This window comes from Diaphorina citri, unplaced genomic scaffold, assembly GCF_000475195.1.
Source record: "Diaphorina citri unplaced genomic scaffold, Diaci psyllid genome assembly version 1.1 scaffold219, whole genome shotgun sequence".
NCBI lineage: Eukaryota > Metazoa > Arthropoda > Insecta > Hemiptera > Psyllidae > Diaphorina > Diaphorina citri.
This window is the reverse complement of record NW_007377656.1, coordinates 257,641-273,699: the sequence shown is the minus strand read 5'-3', so window position 1 is coordinate 273,699 and position 16,059 is coordinate 257,641. Positions and strand designations below refer to the sequence as shown.

The 16,059-nt window shown below is 36.9% G+C and overlaps 3 protein-coding genes across 3 annotated transcripts in view; 1 reads left to right on the top strand and 2 right to left on the bottom strand.

Moving 5' to 3' along the window:
• Positions 1–6,527: 6,527 nt before the first annotated feature.
• On the bottom strand, positions 6,528–7,975 carry LOC103506170 (ubiquitin carboxyl-terminal hydrolase 32-like). Its single transcript, XM_008470554.3, has 2 exons — positions 7,624–7,975; positions 6,528–6,720 (listed from the first exon to the last, which is right to left on the bottom strand). Exons 1-2 carry the CDS (start codon positions 7,685–7,687, stop codon positions 6,563–6,565), a joined length of 222 nt encoding a protein of 73 aa, XP_008468776.1. The 5' UTR covers positions 7,688–7,975; the 3' UTR covers positions 6,528–6,562.
• Positions 7,970–16,059, bottom strand: part of LOC103506169 (squamous cell carcinoma antigen recognized by T-cells 3-like) — a 44,117-nt gene continuing 36,027 nt past the window's right edge. The window contains exons 10-14 of the mRNA XM_026821286.1: positions 15,659–15,818; positions 15,085–15,180; positions 14,749–14,984; positions 9,223–9,507; positions 7,970–8,170 (exon numbers count right to left, since the gene is read on the bottom strand). Coding sequence (XP_026677087.1) covers positions 7,970–8,170; positions 9,223–9,507; positions 14,749–14,984; positions 15,085–15,180; positions 15,659–15,818 — 978 coding nt within the window. The remainder of the gene's footprint in view (positions 8,171–9,222; positions 9,508–14,748; positions 14,985–15,084; positions 15,181–15,658; positions 15,819–16,059) is intronic.
• On the top strand, positions 10,153–12,640 carry LOC103506148 (cytochrome b-c1 complex subunit 9). Its single transcript, XM_008470532.3, has 2 exons — positions 10,153–10,406; positions 12,109–12,640. The coding sequence occupies exons 1-2, from the start codon at positions 10,266–10,268 to the stop codon at positions 12,142–12,144; spliced, it is 177 nt and encodes a 58-aa protein (XP_008468754.1). The 5' UTR covers positions 10,153–10,265; the 3' UTR covers positions 12,145–12,640.

The window sequence follows — 16,059 nt, the reverse complement described above, 5'->3', positions numbered from 1 at the left end:
TCGAATTTCCCGCCAACTTTACACGCAAAAAGTCCGACGATGTCCTACGATGGCCCTGTTCATAACCACGGCCTCAAAATCATAAAAATGTTTTTTTTATTCTTGACAGCCCGATTCAATCAAATTTATGTAAAATATAATATTTTATAAATAAAATTTCGTTATTCATATTATTTTAATTACCTAAACGGCCTAAAAATCTGATCCTTCGATCCTTTATTACAACGGCAACACAAAAAATAAACGTGTGAACGGAGCTTACTTAAAAAAAAGCAATCAGCTGATTTTTGTTTAGCTCACGGACAGATCCCATTTCGCATTTCCCAAAGGTTAAAAAATTTCAAAAACTCGAAAACCTGCAAATTTCCTTTCAAGTTTTCCAGTTTACTTGATTTCTTTCTCTGTCGAGTGAGATTTGTTCAAAATGGCCCTGGGCAATACAGTGTACAACCTTCTGTTCAAGAAAACATCTTCCTTCATGCTCACTGTAGCTGTTGGAGCTTTTGCCTTTGAACGAGGATTTGACAAGCTGACCGACTATGTTTGGGAAAGTCACAACAAGGGGGTAAGTTATGTGCTCTGAAACGTCTTTTTTGGTAGATCATATTGACTAGAGGTAACTGATTAGGATAGGTTAACCACCCAGTCCTGGGAGCGGTACTTGTGCAGAAGTCATGTCCGTGGAATATTGCTACCAAAGGAACTGTCACAAATGACCAGTGACCCTGGTTATTATAGGGTTAGGTTAACACAAGAAGGAGTTTTCACAATTAGAGCAGTGATTAGTGTTATTATAGGGTTAGGTTAAATACAAAGAGGAGCTTTTCTTTTCCACGGACGTGACTTCTGCATAATTACCCTGGGAGCACACAATGCAACTGCACACACAACCCTGCAAAGCCACAGGAGCAAGCAGAACAACCCCATGAAGCTCTTGAGAGCGTGTAACATGACTGTATATGCAACCCCACATAGGAAACACATGTATGTACTTTATTACTTATTTATTCAACTCTCCAACTGTACCATTCCCACTCCATCCTCACTCTCATCTTTTTTCTTGAATCTCTCACTCTCTTTTTTCCCTCAGTCGTGGCAAAGGACGTACTCAACTTTCCCTCCTACCAAGATCTCTGCAGGTGTCGACCCCAGCTACCAAACCCTCCTTAAACAATAACGATTCGACTCCCGGCAGTGACAGTAAAACCTCCACCATGAAGAGTAATGACGATTTTCGAAACATGCTATTGGGGAAGAAGTAAAGGTGTCTTTAGCATGAAAAAAGGTGATATCTCTCTTGTACTCCTGTTTATACTCTTTCTAGTTTGACAAAATGAAATCTTGAAAGGTTTGTTGACCCCTAAACCCTACTTTGCCCAATCTTCAGGTATTTGTCATGCATATTAACAGGGCCAGGCTAGGTTTGAAAAATAGAAGAACAAATTGTAAGATGGAAAGAAAATCTTTTTTTCTTCTTCTTCTTTCAATGTCCATATTTTTCTAGCCTGGCCTAGCCCTTGGTATAACAAATACCTCAAGGACTCTACATTCATTTTAACATGAACCTATTGTTCCAACCCCCAATGTCCAAGTATTAACTCCCTGTATTGGACTAAAAGATAAGTAGCTAGTTTCCTAGAATTGAGCTGATGAGTCTAGGCACCAGGCTGCCTCACAAAAGGACAAAGCAATGCAATTTGTATTTTATTAATTTGATTTTACTTTTGCAACAAGAAGTGTTTATTTTTATTTAATATTCCCTCTTCCTTATTCCTTTTTACTTTTCTTATCCTATAGGAAGGAAAATATTCCCTTTTGTAAATATTTATCTAACTTTTTTAAATGTAAATACTCCTATGGATACCACTAGTGATACTACACCTAAGAAGACTGGTAAGTCCCCCCCTACTCCTACATCGAGTGATGAACAGCCTATGGATATCACTAGTGATACTACACCTAAGAAGACTGGTAAGTCCCGGAGTTTTGAAAAGTGTGCCACGGTGGACGGTGGCAAGAACTTTGAGAAGCACTGCTTTAGGGCTATTTAGCCCCTACACCTAAGCATCAGATTGGGCTTTTTGTGTATGAAGATGAAGTAAATATACGAGTTCACTTTTTAAGATGTCTTTATTTAACTAAGGTAGGCCTTAGTTGTACAAGTTGTATAGGCATGGTTGTACAAGAATGTGTCGTGAAGTAAAACGAAAGCTGTTCCAAGGCACAATATTAAAAAAAAAAAAAAAAAAAAAAAAAAAAAAAATGGCCGGGTTCAAGAAGTGATGGTGAAAACTAAAGTCCTGAGAAGAGTGATCATTTTTGAGCTTTTTCAAAACTAAAGTCTTGAATAGCGGCCGAGGCGTACATTTCTCGAGGTTCGTCCCAAGGAGACTTTTGATCTAAATTTTATAAAGAACCTCTCTGCAAAGTTTGATTGACTTGGGTTGGAAACTAAAGTCCTGAGAAGAGTGATCATTTTTGAGCTTTTTCAAAACTAAAGTCTTGAATAGCGGCCGAGGACATTTCTCGAGGTTCGTCCCAAGGGGACTTTTGATGTACATAACATTTTATAAGTTTGCAAAGTTTGATTGACTTGGGCTGAAAACTTTTTTTTTTCAACATAGTTTATTATTATTTATTTAAATATCTAACAAAATTGCTAGCACCACTGATATCTGAACCTTCACCTTTAACCATCCCAACACCCATGAATATGACTTCGCCCACTTTTCGCTCCACTTTCTCACTGAAAACTAAAGTGCGGCAATATCCTCAAAATTGTGAAGAAGCTCTCAGCTTCACCATAATATTAATGATTTTCCTTTTGCTTAGGCGTCAGCATCACGAGCTCTACTAAAGACGGACAACATGCTGGTTGGAGACAAGAATATTTCGCCATCCAGTAGTCATATTTCTCAGCAAGTTTTCATTCGTGAAGTTTTAGGTCCTGGAGTTCCTGCTCAGATTGCAAAGGTAACTTTTACTTCAAGTCTTGAAGAAGAAAAAAAAAGTGAAAGTATCCAGCCCAGTCATTGTGGAGGGTAAGTTCATCTGCCTTGTCAGTGATAAGTCAAAGGTTCAGTATCAACCTGGGTGGGCCAAAGGTTATCCTATACATTTAATGTTTATTATCAGAAATTTAGAATAAAAAAAATAATAAAAAAATCATGAAAATCTATTCAGGTTTTGTAAGTTAGTCCTTAATTGGTCCCTGTATGTCCTCATGTTCATAGGTTACTAATGGCAATTTCCCCCCCCTACTCCTACATCGAGTGATGAACAGCCTATGGATACCACTAGTGATACTACACCTAAGAAGACTGGTAAGTCCCATCACACCTTCCATTAATAACCGATTTAATTAAACTCGATTTAATTTTAACTCTCAAAGGTAAGTAATCATTTTTTATTAAATCAAACAATCAGATTGCTTAATCTAAGAGTTACCTAACTTAAACCGAGTTTAAACTTACTAAAAACATACTCACTACTAAAATAATAAGCGACTTACTAAAATAACTATGTCTTTTCTTCTTCTTTCTATTTTTCAAGCCTATAACCACCACCTCAAGCTTTAGGACTGCCAACCTAGCCTAGTTAGCTTGGTTGGGCGTCTGCCTTGTAAGCGCTAGGCCGCGGGTATGCTAGGGTAAAGGAACTGTTTAGTCCTCTTCAAGAAGTGTAATCAAGCACTGTTATTAAATTTCCTTAGAAGATGTGTTTCATATTTCTTCAAACAAATTGCTTGAGAGTTATCATGAAACAAATGGACAAATAAATTGATTGTAGAATTTTTCAGTCTAAACTTAGAATATTAAAAATAAAAGTTCATTACTTAAGTAAGTAAAGCTTCCCTTTCACTGACTTTCAAGCCATTTTGTTGGCACATTATGGTTGTACTTAAGTAATTGATTTACAAGGAGTTCTATTTTACCTAAATTAACATTTCAAGTACATATTTGTTATTTCAAATCTTTTGTTGTCCCAGGGTGACAAGGTGAACTTTGAAAGGTTCCGATGCTAGGGTAAAGGAACTGTTTAGTCCTCTTCAAGAAGTGTAATCAAGCACTGTTATTAAATTTCCTTAGAAGATGTGTTTCATATTTAATCAAACAAATTGCTTGAGAGTTATCATGAAACAAATGGACAAATAAACTGATTGTAGAATTTTTGAGTCTAAACTTAGAATATTAAAATTAAAAGTTCATGAAGTTAAGCTTCCATATCACTGACTTTCAAGCCATTTTGTTTGCCAAATTATCCATTTAATTGATTTACAAGGAGTTCTATTTTATATTATTTACCTAAATTAACTTCTCAAATATTTGTTATTTCAAATCTTTTGTTGTCCCAGGGTGACAAGGTGAACTTTGAAAGGTTCCGGGATTGGATCATATGTTATCCGGACATGATGTCCGCTAGTCGATGGCTCCTGAAGGAGGTGAGCAGTCTGTCCATCACGCAGGACTTTGAGTCACCCAACTTCTATCAGACACTGGCCGGAGTCACCCACTGTAAGTAGAATAGAATATATCTTGTTTATCCTGCCCGAATAGGATTGAAAAGTCCCTTTACCTCAGCAGTCTAAAAACGGTCTCGTTTATCTTACTTTTATTTCTCAAGTTTTTGTTTTCTATTTATCCAATATATAGAAAACTTCATTTACTTTCTATTACCAGCCTATGAAGTTTGAAAGGGCAGTGAAAAGTGTGCTTATGTTTTCACTTCATAATCTAAAAGCAAATTGTGATTAAAGAAAATGAGAGTGTACTAGTACTATGCCTCCAGATCCTAATCCTGTAAATACTATTGTATAAACATTGATTAACTATTTGAAAAATTGTTGTACCTTCTCAATAAATTTGAAGAAAAGAAAAAGACCATTTTTGTTTTCTTAACCTTAAAACAGATTGAGAATGGTGTTTCTATTTTTGTTTCCATGTTTTTTCAGAACTCTACCAAGTACAATGATTTAATATCTTGAGAGTTGATTTGGTAACTTTGTGACTCTCCATGTTGAAATGAAAGGAAAATGGAAATAACTTGTCTGTTCTTTTCTCCTTAAATTCATTTAAACAGATAAAATAAAGAATGGGTGAAATAATGCTGCTACCATCATTCTGTGGTCTTGCTGTGTATGTTGTGATGTTTACATCATTAGATTTAGATCCCATCCTGGTTCACTGACCACAACAAACTTTGGGTGAAGCAAATAAAATCTATGACTCAAAACATTTTCGTGTATTTACAGTAAACAATGTTCAATATACCTACAGGTTCATTCATATTTGTCCTTGATGTCTCTCCATAATTTCTGAAACAAATAAAATTTACAAGAATTTATGAGACCTGCAAGCATCATTTACCCCACTTGTAATATCAAGTGATGGTGTGTCAGGAGTCAAGTATGGCAGTTTTGTGAAACATACTGCAAGAAAACTAAGTGAAAAGTGGGCGTAGTCATATTCATGGGTGTTGGGATGGTTATAAGTGAAGGTTCAGATAAGAGTGGTGTGAGCAATTTTGATGAGAGTGAGAGGTTCACGAAAGAAGATGAGAGTGAGGATGGAGTGGGAATGGTACAGTTGGAGAGTTGAATAAATAAGTAATAAAGTACATACATGTGTTTCTGTAAATACTATTGTATAAACATTGATTAACTATTTGAAAAATTGTTGTACCTTCTCAATAAATTTGAAGAAAAGAAAAAGACCATTTGTTACATTCTTAACCTTAAAACAGATTGAGAATGGTGTTTCTATTTTTCTTTCCATATTTTTTCAGAACTCTACCAAGTACAATGATTTAATATCTTGAGAGTTGATTTGACTCTCCATGTTGGAATGAAAGGAAAATGGAAATAATTTGTTTGTTCTTTTCTCCTTAAATTCATTTAACAGATAAAATAAAGAATGGGTGAAATGCTACTACCATCATTCTGTGGTCTTGCTGTGTATGTTGTGATGTTTACATCATTAGATTTAGATCCCATCCTGGTTCACTGACCACAACAGACTTTGGGTGAAGCAAATAAAATCTATGACTCAAAACATTTTCGTGTATTTACAGTAAACAATGTTCAATATAGCTACAGGTTCATTCATATTTGTCTTTGATGTCTCTCCATAATTTCTGAAACAAATAAAATTTACAAGAATTTATGAGGCCTGCAAGCATCATTTACCCCACTTGTAATATCATGTGATGGTGTGTCAGGAGTAGGGTTGCCAGATCATTTTCAGCCCAAAACGGGACAAGCGACCCAGGGACCAATTAAGGACTAACTTACAAAACCTGAATAGATTTTCATGATTTTTTTATTATTATTTATTGAAATTAAAAAGAAGTTTGATGGAAGTGTAACAATGGATGTCTTATCATTCTGAAATTGGAGGGAAGAGGACAGAATAGTAGAGCCATTCTAAATTTCTGATAATAAACATTAAATGTATAGGATAACCTTTGGCCCACCCAGGTTGATACTGAACCTTTGACTTATCACTGACAAGGCAGATGAACTACCCTCCACACTGACTGGGCTGGATACTTTCACTTTTTTTTTTTATTCTTCAAGACTTGAAATAAAAGTTACCTTTGCAATCTGAGCAGGAACTCCAGGACCTAAAACTTCACGAATGAAAACTTGCTGAGAAATATGACTACTGGATGGTGCTATCCGTCGGAATGCTTCTCGCAGCCGATTTAGGTCCGATTCTTCAACTGGGGGGGAAACAAATCAAGATGATTTACTAGGTTATTATCATTGAGATTTACAGTGTACCTATTTAACTCATTAGAGTTAGAGCAAAGCTTCATAATACTGTGTATAATGTAATCAAACTTGAGTTCCATTTTTCATCATATACAAGTGCATACTTTGGACAAATTGTAAAAGTAAGAGTCCTATTGGTATAACACTGGTTACACTCCTGAAACAAGTATCTTTCTCTAAGGGTAGAAAGATTTTTCTTTCTTTCTTTCTTCTTACTTTCAAAGTTTCAGTGCACAAAAGAGACCAGTGTTTAACTATCCTGTCTATGAATGAAAATTTAAACATTAAAGAAATTAAATAAAAAGTCAATAAAAAGGAAATGGTCTTGTCAAGAGAGGGAGATAAAACACTTGACATATCACATTCCCAAGGACCAGACCATTATGAATCTATGAGAATGAACGATGATAGTGTTTATCAATAAGTAGGGAAGTGGCAGTTGTACAAAACTGTGGGATAATTGATTATTGACAGACTATAACAAAAAAAATATGGAAAATTTGGATGAAATTTGAAAGAGATAAGATAAGAAATTGCAAGGATGTTGATAGTGATAATGAAATATAGGTAATCAACTAATCCTTGATTAGACATTGTAGAGTGTAGACAGATGAAGAGAAAACAAGCAGTACCTTATGGAAAATTTGGATGAAATTTGAAAGAGATAAGATAAGAAATTGCAAGGATGTTGATAGTGATAATGAAATATAGGTAATCAACTAGGTAATCATTGATTAGACATTGTAGAGTGTAGACAGAGAAGAGAAAACAAGAAGCAGGTAGATATATGAGGATTTTGGGCAAGATAGTGCTCAAAAACCAACAGATTTGAGAAAATTAAAGATCATTACCTCTCTTGAATTTAATTACATCTTCATAGGTAATTGTTGATGGTTTGGAGTCGCGAACACCCATTTTCCAATGTTCTTCCTGACCAAACGATAGAAGCAGAAAACACTCTTGTCCCTACATTTCTGAAATACTCTTGTCTCCTTTCAAGTTGTTCAGCGAATGAAAGATTCAAAACGATTGAGAACTTTGCACGTAAATGAACAATTTTCAATGCTATGTTTGTTACAAAGATTTTTTATACATGACTTTAAATTTAATACATTATTATTATTACATTACTCTAAAAACGAAAAGAAAAGTTTGAAAAGTTGAAAGTTTTGAAGTTTATGAACGCAGTATCACAAATCACAACAAATCACATCCATGCCTCCAGCCTCCATTTTTTGATAAAATCACACCCCCGCCTAGAGAAATGGTCCGTGAGAAATCGCTACTCAATCCACTGGCGTCGACTTTCCTCTCTGGAGGTTTGCTGAGAGCTACAGAAATATTCTTGTCTCCAACCAGCATGTTGTCCGTCTTTAGTAGAGCTCGTGATGCTGACGCCTAAGCAGAAGGAAAATCATTACCTAATGTTATGGTGAAGCTGAGAGCTTCTTCACAATTTTGAGGATATTGCCGCACTTTAGTTTTCAGCAAGAAAGTTGAGCGAAAAGTGGGCGAAGTCATATTCATGGATGTTGGGATGGTTAAAGGTGAAGGTTCAGATATCAGTGGTGCTAGCAATTTTGTTAGATATTTAAATAAATAATAAACTATGTTGGAAAAAAAAGTTTTCAGCCCAAGTCAATCAAACTTTTTTTTTTTTAATATTGTGCCTTGGAACAGCTTTCGTATTACTTCACGACACATTCTTGTACTACCATGCCTATACAACTTGTACAACTAAGGCCTACCTTAGTTAAATAAAGACATCTTAAAAAGTGAACTTGTATATTTACTTCATCTTCATACACAATAAGCCCAATCTTATGCTTAGGTGTAGGGGCTAAATAGCCCTAAAGCAGTGCTTCTCAAAGTTCTTGCCACCGTCCACCGTGGCACACTTTTCAAAACTCCGATCTTTCCACGGGATGGGTTAAGCTTCTACGAATCTTATCCATCCCCATCCGTGGCACAAGCTCTGCTTATACGGATAGGTAGACCATTTATAAAAATCCAGTATGTTCTGAGAGTTATATTGAAAAATAATAAATGGAAACTTAATAATCTTCCTTCTCTCTTCGATTTCGGGACGATAAGACCCTAGCAGTTACAGTTCCCTCTATCAAACCTCTTGAAAAAAAAAAAACTCACGCTGCATTGCTGGGTGCACCCCCGCCTAGAGAAATGTGGGAACAGTTCCATGAAAGGAACTGAACGGTTGGAACTTATTCCCTAAAGTGAACCGATCTTTGCCACCTCTATTTTGAAGTTTATGAACGCAGTTCAAAACTCCGATCTTTCCACGGGATGGGTTAAGCTTCTACGAATCTTATCCATCCCCATCCGTGGCACAAGCTCTGCTTATACGGATGGGTAGACCATTTATAAAAATCCAGTATGTTCTGAGAGTTATATTGAAAAATAATAAATGGGAACTTAATAAATTAAATTACCTCATCTTTATATTCCACATAGGCGAGACCTTTCGACTTCCCGCTCCTATGCACCACCAGCCTGACATCAGCCAGCTCCCCATACTCTCCGAACAACTGTCGCAAATCTTGCTCCGTCGTCGTGAACGGCAAATTCTTCACGAACAGCTTGTTCTTCTCGAGCACGCCCACGTTAAATTTCAGGCCCGGCTTGCGGCTCGCTTTTTCCGGATTGCACTCGGATATGAACAGGGGCCGCTTGTTGATTTTGATCCGATCCATGCCTAGGGCCGCCTGCGCTTCGCTCTGAAAGGAAAGAGTTTGTTAGATGGGATAAAATCAGCTGATATCACGTCAGGGTCGCCACATGCTTAATCGATTTCGATTTTTCCGATTAATCGATTATCAGCTCAGCGATATGACGATATCTCAGGACGGCAACGGAAATTGTTAGATGGGCAGAAGAAATGAAATAAGAGTACCAGTGTTATTTCGAAACAAACAGACAACAAACTTGAGGTACGGCCTTTCTCTAATAGGCGCGAACGACATGCATAAAATATAATTAAAGCGCCTAATGGAAAAAGAAAACACGATAAAATCAGCTGATATCACGTCAGGGTCGCCACATGCTTAATCGATTTCGATTTTTCCGATTAATCGATTATCAGCTCAGCGATATCTCAGGACGGCAACGGAAATCCTCAAAATCATAAAAATGTTTTTCTTATTCTTGACAGCCCGATTCAATCAAATTTGTGTAAAATATCATATTTTATCAATAAATTTTCGTTATTCATATTATTTTAATTACCTAAAGACCTAAACGGTCTAAAAATCTGATCCTTCGATCCATTATTACAACGGCAACACAAAAATAAACGTGTGAACGGAGCTTACTTAAAAAAAAAAGCAATCAGCTGATTTTTGTTTAGCTCACGGACAGATCCCATTTCGCATTTCCCAAAGGTTAACAAATTTCAAAAACTCGAAAACCTGCAAATTTCCTTTCAAGTTTTCCAGTTTACTTGATTTCTTTCTCTGTCGAGTGAGATTTGTTCAAAATGGCCCTGGGCAATACAGTGTACAACCTTCTGTTCAAGAAAACATCTTCCTTCATGCTCACTGTAGCTGTTGGAGCTTTTGCCTTTGAACGAGGATTTGACAAGCTGACCGACTATGTTTGGGAAAGTCACAACAAGGGGGTAAGTTATGTGCTCTGAAACGTCTTTTTTGGTAGATCATATTGACTAGAGGTAACTGATTAGGATAGGTTAACCACCCAGTCCTGGGAGCGGTACTTGTGCAGAAGTCATGTCCGTGGAATATTGCTACCAAAGGAACTGTCACAAATGACCAGTGACCCTGGTTATTATAGGGTTAGGTTCATCTTCCTTCATGCTCACTGTAGCTGTTGGAGCTTTTGCCTTTGAACGAGGATTTGACAAGCTGACCGACTATGTTTGGGAAAGTCATAACAAGGGGGTAAGTTATGTGCTCTGAAACGTCTTTTTTGGTAGATCATATTGATTAGAGGTAACTGGTTAGGTTAGGTTAACCACCCAGTCCTGAGAGCACACAGAACGATCAGTACAGCTTTGGGAACAAGTGGAATTTTCATTTCAAGTGGCGTAGTGGTCAAGACGCTCGCCTGGTAAACAGGAGGGCGTGGGTTCGATCCCAGCCGAGGTATGGAATTTAGTCCTCATTTATTTGAGATTTTGACCACATGATAATGGAGCTCTAAGGGTTAGGTGGTAGAAAACGCCTTCGGCGTTAACCTCGCCTAGTGGTTACCTTCCACTCAAGTCTATTATTATTACAAATTTTATGACTGGAATCCTCGAACCACCCACCTCTAGATTCGATGTCCACCATGCTAATCACTAAAGTATTGCGATTGCAAAAGTTCGATTAGGATCTGGAGGCATAGTACGAGTAAGTAGGTACACACTCATTTTAGAGCAGTGATTAGTGTTATTATAGGGTTAGGTTAAATACAAAGAGGAGCTTTTCTTTTCCACGGACGTGACTTCTGCATAATTACCCTGGGAGCACACAATGCAACTGCACACACAACCCTGCAAAGCCACAGGAGCAAGCAGAACAACCCCATGAAGCTCTTGAGAGCGTGTAACATGACTGTATATGCAACCCCACATAGCAAACTCATGTATGTACTTTATTACTTATTTATTCAACTCTCCAACTGTACCATTCCCACTCCATCCTCACTCTCATCTTTTTTCTTGAATCTCTCACTCTCATCGAAATTGTTCAAAGCCTCACACCACTGATATCTGAACCTTCACTTTTAAACCATCCCAACAACCATGAATATGACTACGCCCACTTTTCACTTACTTTTCTTGCAGTATGTTTCACAAAACTGCCATACTTGACTCCTGACTAGGGTTGCCAGACGTCCCGTATTTCCCGGGACGTCCCGTGTTTTGGGCATTTTTCAAAATGTCCCGTACGGGACACGCGTGTCCCGTATTTTCCCCAGTTTCACCATCTCCTCCGGTAATTAATCTTTACCAATGTAACAAATTAAAATTTTCTATGAGAAAATTAAAATTTTCCAAAAATATGAGAAGTGAATAATTTTTAATTTCTAATTTCATTAATAAATCTGAAGAAAAAACAGTTGATTTTTAAAAATTGAGTGTTTTTTTTTTCTTCCAAAAATATCAGGCTGAGGGCTAGGGGGGGGGGTTAAAAAGCTGCTTGTCCCGTATTTTCATCCAAAATCCTGGTTTTTTTTTACGTTTTAGGTCGCTTGTCCCGTTTTGGGCTGAAAATGATCTGGCAACCCTACTCCTGACACACCATCACATGATATTACAAGTGGGGTAAATGATGCTTGCAGGCCTCATAAATTCTTGTAAATTTTATTTGTTTCAGAAATTATGGAGAGACATCAAAGACAAATATGAATGAACCTGTAGCTATATTGAACATTGTTTACTGTAAATACACGAAAATGTTTTGAGTCATAGATTTTATTTGCTTCACCCAAAGTCTGTTGTGGTCAGTGAACCAGGATGGGATCTAAATCTAATGATGTAAACATCACAACATACACAGCAAGACCACAGAATGATGGTAGTAGCATTTCACCCATTCTTTATTTTATCTGTTAAATGAATTTAAGGAGAAAAGAACAAACAAATTATTTCCATTTTCCTTTCATTCCAACATGGAGAGTCAAATCAACTCTCAAGATATTAAATCATTGTACTTGGTAGAGTTCTGAAAAAATATGGAAAGAAAAATAGAAACACCATTCTCAATCTGTTTTAAGGTTAAGAATGTAACAAATGGTCTTTTTCTTTTCTTCAAATTTATTGAGAAGGTACAACAATTTTTCAAATAGTTAATCAATGTTTATACAATAGTATTTACATTTAAAAAAGTTAGATAAATATTTACAAAAGGGAATATTTTCCTTCCTATAGGTTAAGAAAAGTAAAAAGGAATAAGGAAGAGGGCATATTAAATAAAAACAAACACTTCTTGTTGCAAAAGTAAAATCAAATTAATAAAATACAAATTACATTGCTTTGTCCCTTTGTGAGGCAGCCTAGTGCCTAGACTCATCAGCTCAGTTCTAGATCTTTTAGTCCAATACAGGGAGTTAATACTTGAACATTGGGGGTTGGAACAATAGGTTCATGTTAAAATGATTGTAGAGTCCTTGAGGTAGTTGTTATACCAAGGGCTAGGCTAGAAAAATATGGACATTGAAAGAAGAAGAAAAAAAAAGATTTTCTTTCCATCTTACAATTTGTTCTTCTATTTTTCAAACCTAGCCTGGCCCTGTTAATATGCATGACAAATACCTGAAGATTGGGCAAAGTAGGGTTTAGGGGTCAACAAACCTTTCAAGATTTCATTTTGTCAAACTACTTAGAAAGAGTATAAACAGGAGTACAAGAGATATCACCTTTTTTTTCATGCTACAGAGACCTTTACTTCTTCCCCAATAGCATGTTTCGAAAATCGTCATTACTCTTCATGGTGGAGGTTTTACTGTCACTGCCGGGAGTCGAATCGTTATTGTTTAAGGAGGGTTTGGTAGCTGGGGTCGACACCTGCAGAGATCTTGGTAGGAGGGAAAGTTGAGTACGTCCTTTGCCACGACTGAGAGAAAAAAATAACAATATAACAATGGGTTATCATAGGGAGAAGCTTTCTAGTGACAAAAGGGACTTAAAGTAAAATAATAATAGTAATAAATAAAATAACCATGACCCAAACTTCTGACATTGCCCCAAAACGAATAGCTCAGCCCTAAAGGGAAATTAGCTACCTAATGGATCAAACAAAGAGTTCCGTTTTTACTCGATGATTTTGCAATCTGTAGGTATAGGTACCACACAAAAGGCAGAGAGATCAAGCGTAGTAAAAGAAAGAAGCCTAATAACTGGAAATAAAGTGTGAGTTTAAACTTCGTCTAAGTTAAACTAACTCCTGATTGGCAGAATTTTACGAGTAATCCTAATCCAAAAATTTAAAATCAGCCATCTGGGCTTGAGTTTAATTTAAACCAAGTTTAAGCTGAAATTGTGGTTTTGGTCCTAAAAGCGCTAGGGAAGGAGGAAAAGTGGACTAGGTCTGTTTTACTTACGCTGCGGGTTCGATGCCCGACCGGGATCAGACACTGGCCGGAGTCACCCACTGTAAGTAGAATAGAATATATCTTGTTTATCCTGCCCGAATAGGATTGAAAAGTCCCTTTACCCCAGCAGTCTAAAAACGGTCTTGTTTATTTTACTTTTATTTCCCAAGTTTTTGTTTTCTATCTATGCAATGTATAGAAAACTTCATTTACTTTCTATTACTAGCCTATGAAGTTTGAAAGGTCAGTGAAAAGTGTGCTTATGTTTTCACTTCATAATCTAAAAGCAAATTGTGATTGTTAGATGGGCAGAAGAAATGAAATAAGAGTACCAGTGTTATTTCGAAACAAACAGACAACAAACTTGAGGTACGGCCTTTCTCTAAACAAACGGCGCGAACGACATGCATAAAACATAATTAAAGCGCCTAATGGAAAAAGAAAACATGTCATAGATATACTAACACCCGTATTTATGAACAAAATACTGGCTCTCAAGTCGCACTGAAGCATCAATTCCAAACATCTTGTTGGCCAAAATTTTCTTCAGTCTGACTAAAAAAAAAAAATTGTTTTCTTCAGCGATGATTTTTGTTCATTAAATACGACCGTAAGTGTTTTACACTCCTTTTACCGACAAACTAAATATATCTCGAGTAAAAAACAGGGAATTCACTTCGTTCATTCAAATACAATCCCTTACCTGTTCACTGAACACACACACAATCTTCAGTCTGAAAAAAAAAAAAAAAAAAAAATTGTTTTCCTCAGCGATGATTTTTGTTTATTAAATACGGCCGTAAGCGTTTTACACTCCTTTTACCGACAAACTAAATACATCTCGAGTAAAAAACAGGCAATTCACTTCGTTCATTCAAATACAATCCCTTACCTGTTCACTGAACACACACACACACACTTACCTGTTTACTGAACACAACGAAAGCGTATCCTTTCGACAGCCCCTTGAAGTTCTTGACTAGTCGCACCTCCTCTATAGTCCCAGCAGATGCTAGGGTCTCCCTAATAACTTCCTCCCCTATAGCAAAGTCCATATTACTGAGAAACACTGTGCGATCATCTTTACTAGGGTCATGTTGGGCAATGACACCACGCTCCTTGAGTAATTCCTCTTCTGGAAATGGGGAAACAATATCGGCTGATTTAGACAGGGATAGGGTTTGAAAAATAGAAGAATAGAATATACCTTGTTTATCCTGCTGGGATAGGACTGAAAAGTCCCTTCCTGGGTCTTGTCGTCCCGAAATCTTCCATATTACTGAGAAACACTGTGCGATCATCTTTACTAGGGTCATGTTGGGCAATGACACCACGCTCCTTGAGTAATTCCTCTTCTGAAAATGGGGAAACAATCTCGGCTGATTCAGTTGTTGGTTAAAGGGAGTTTACAGCCATTAAAGTGGGAACATCTGTTGGTCTTTTTTCCTAGTAAAGTGGGAACCTATTAAAGTATTTGGCTATTTATTCTTATTTTTTTAACTTTTAAAGAATAGAAGATATAACCGAAAGTCCCTTTATTGCCGCAATCTAGTATTATTTGTACATATTATGTTTCATAGACAAAGGCTCAAATTGAATTGGTCCCACAGGCTAGGCAATCCTAGACCTCTGAAAAATCGAGTGTGCCCGAAAACATGTGATTTGTTACAATCCACTCCTACCCACTAAAATTCCTGGTTCCTTCAATTCGCCATTCATTTATTTAATAACAATAAATTATACAAAGGTGTTTTCCCAAGTCAGTATTGAATTCTTGTTCTAATAAAAGAAAAAAAGCTCTTTTTTTTTAATGGAAGGTGTGATGGTACTTACCAGTCTTCTTAGGTGTAGTATCACTAGTGGTATCCATAGGCTGTTCATCACTCGATGTAGGAGTAGGAGGGAGGGGTTTGGGTTTCCGTATCACCGTGGTCGTGACAGCGTGAGCAAATTTGGACTGCTTGGTGGGGGGTGGTGAACCATTTGTGCTGATCTGCAGGAGAAAGGGGGAGGTGAACTTGAATGAGGTACCTACTTAATTAAATAATTACAATGGTATTGTTTTACCAGCTTGAACTTTAGCAAATGACCTGCTTGGTAGGGGCGTAGGGGGACGGCTAACTATTTGTGCTGATCTGAAGGAGAAGTGAAGTGAACATGAATTAAGTACCTCGATATGGACTGCTAAAGTGACTGCTTGAAAAAAAAAAAAAAAAAAGGTTAATCAACGGCTT

Excerpts from the sequence above, each read along its gene's own strand:
- LOC103506148 (XM_008470532.3), top strand. The coding sequence starts at position 10,266 with ATGGCCCTGGGCAATACAGTGTACAACCTTCTGTTCAAGAAAACATCT. Across the intron at positions 10,407-12,108 it reads GGGAAAGTCACAACAAGGGG|AAATTATGGAGAGACATCAA; the intron begins GTAAGTTATGTG and ends TATTTGTTTCAG.
- LOC103506170 (XM_008470554.3), bottom strand. The coding sequence starts at position 7,687 with ATGGGTGTTCGCGACTCCAAACCATCAACAATTACCTATGAAGATGTA. Across the intron at positions 6,721-7,623 it reads TGTAATTAAATTCAAGAGAG|TTGAAGAATCGGACCTAAAT; the intron begins GTAATGATCTTT and ends TTTCCCCCCCAG.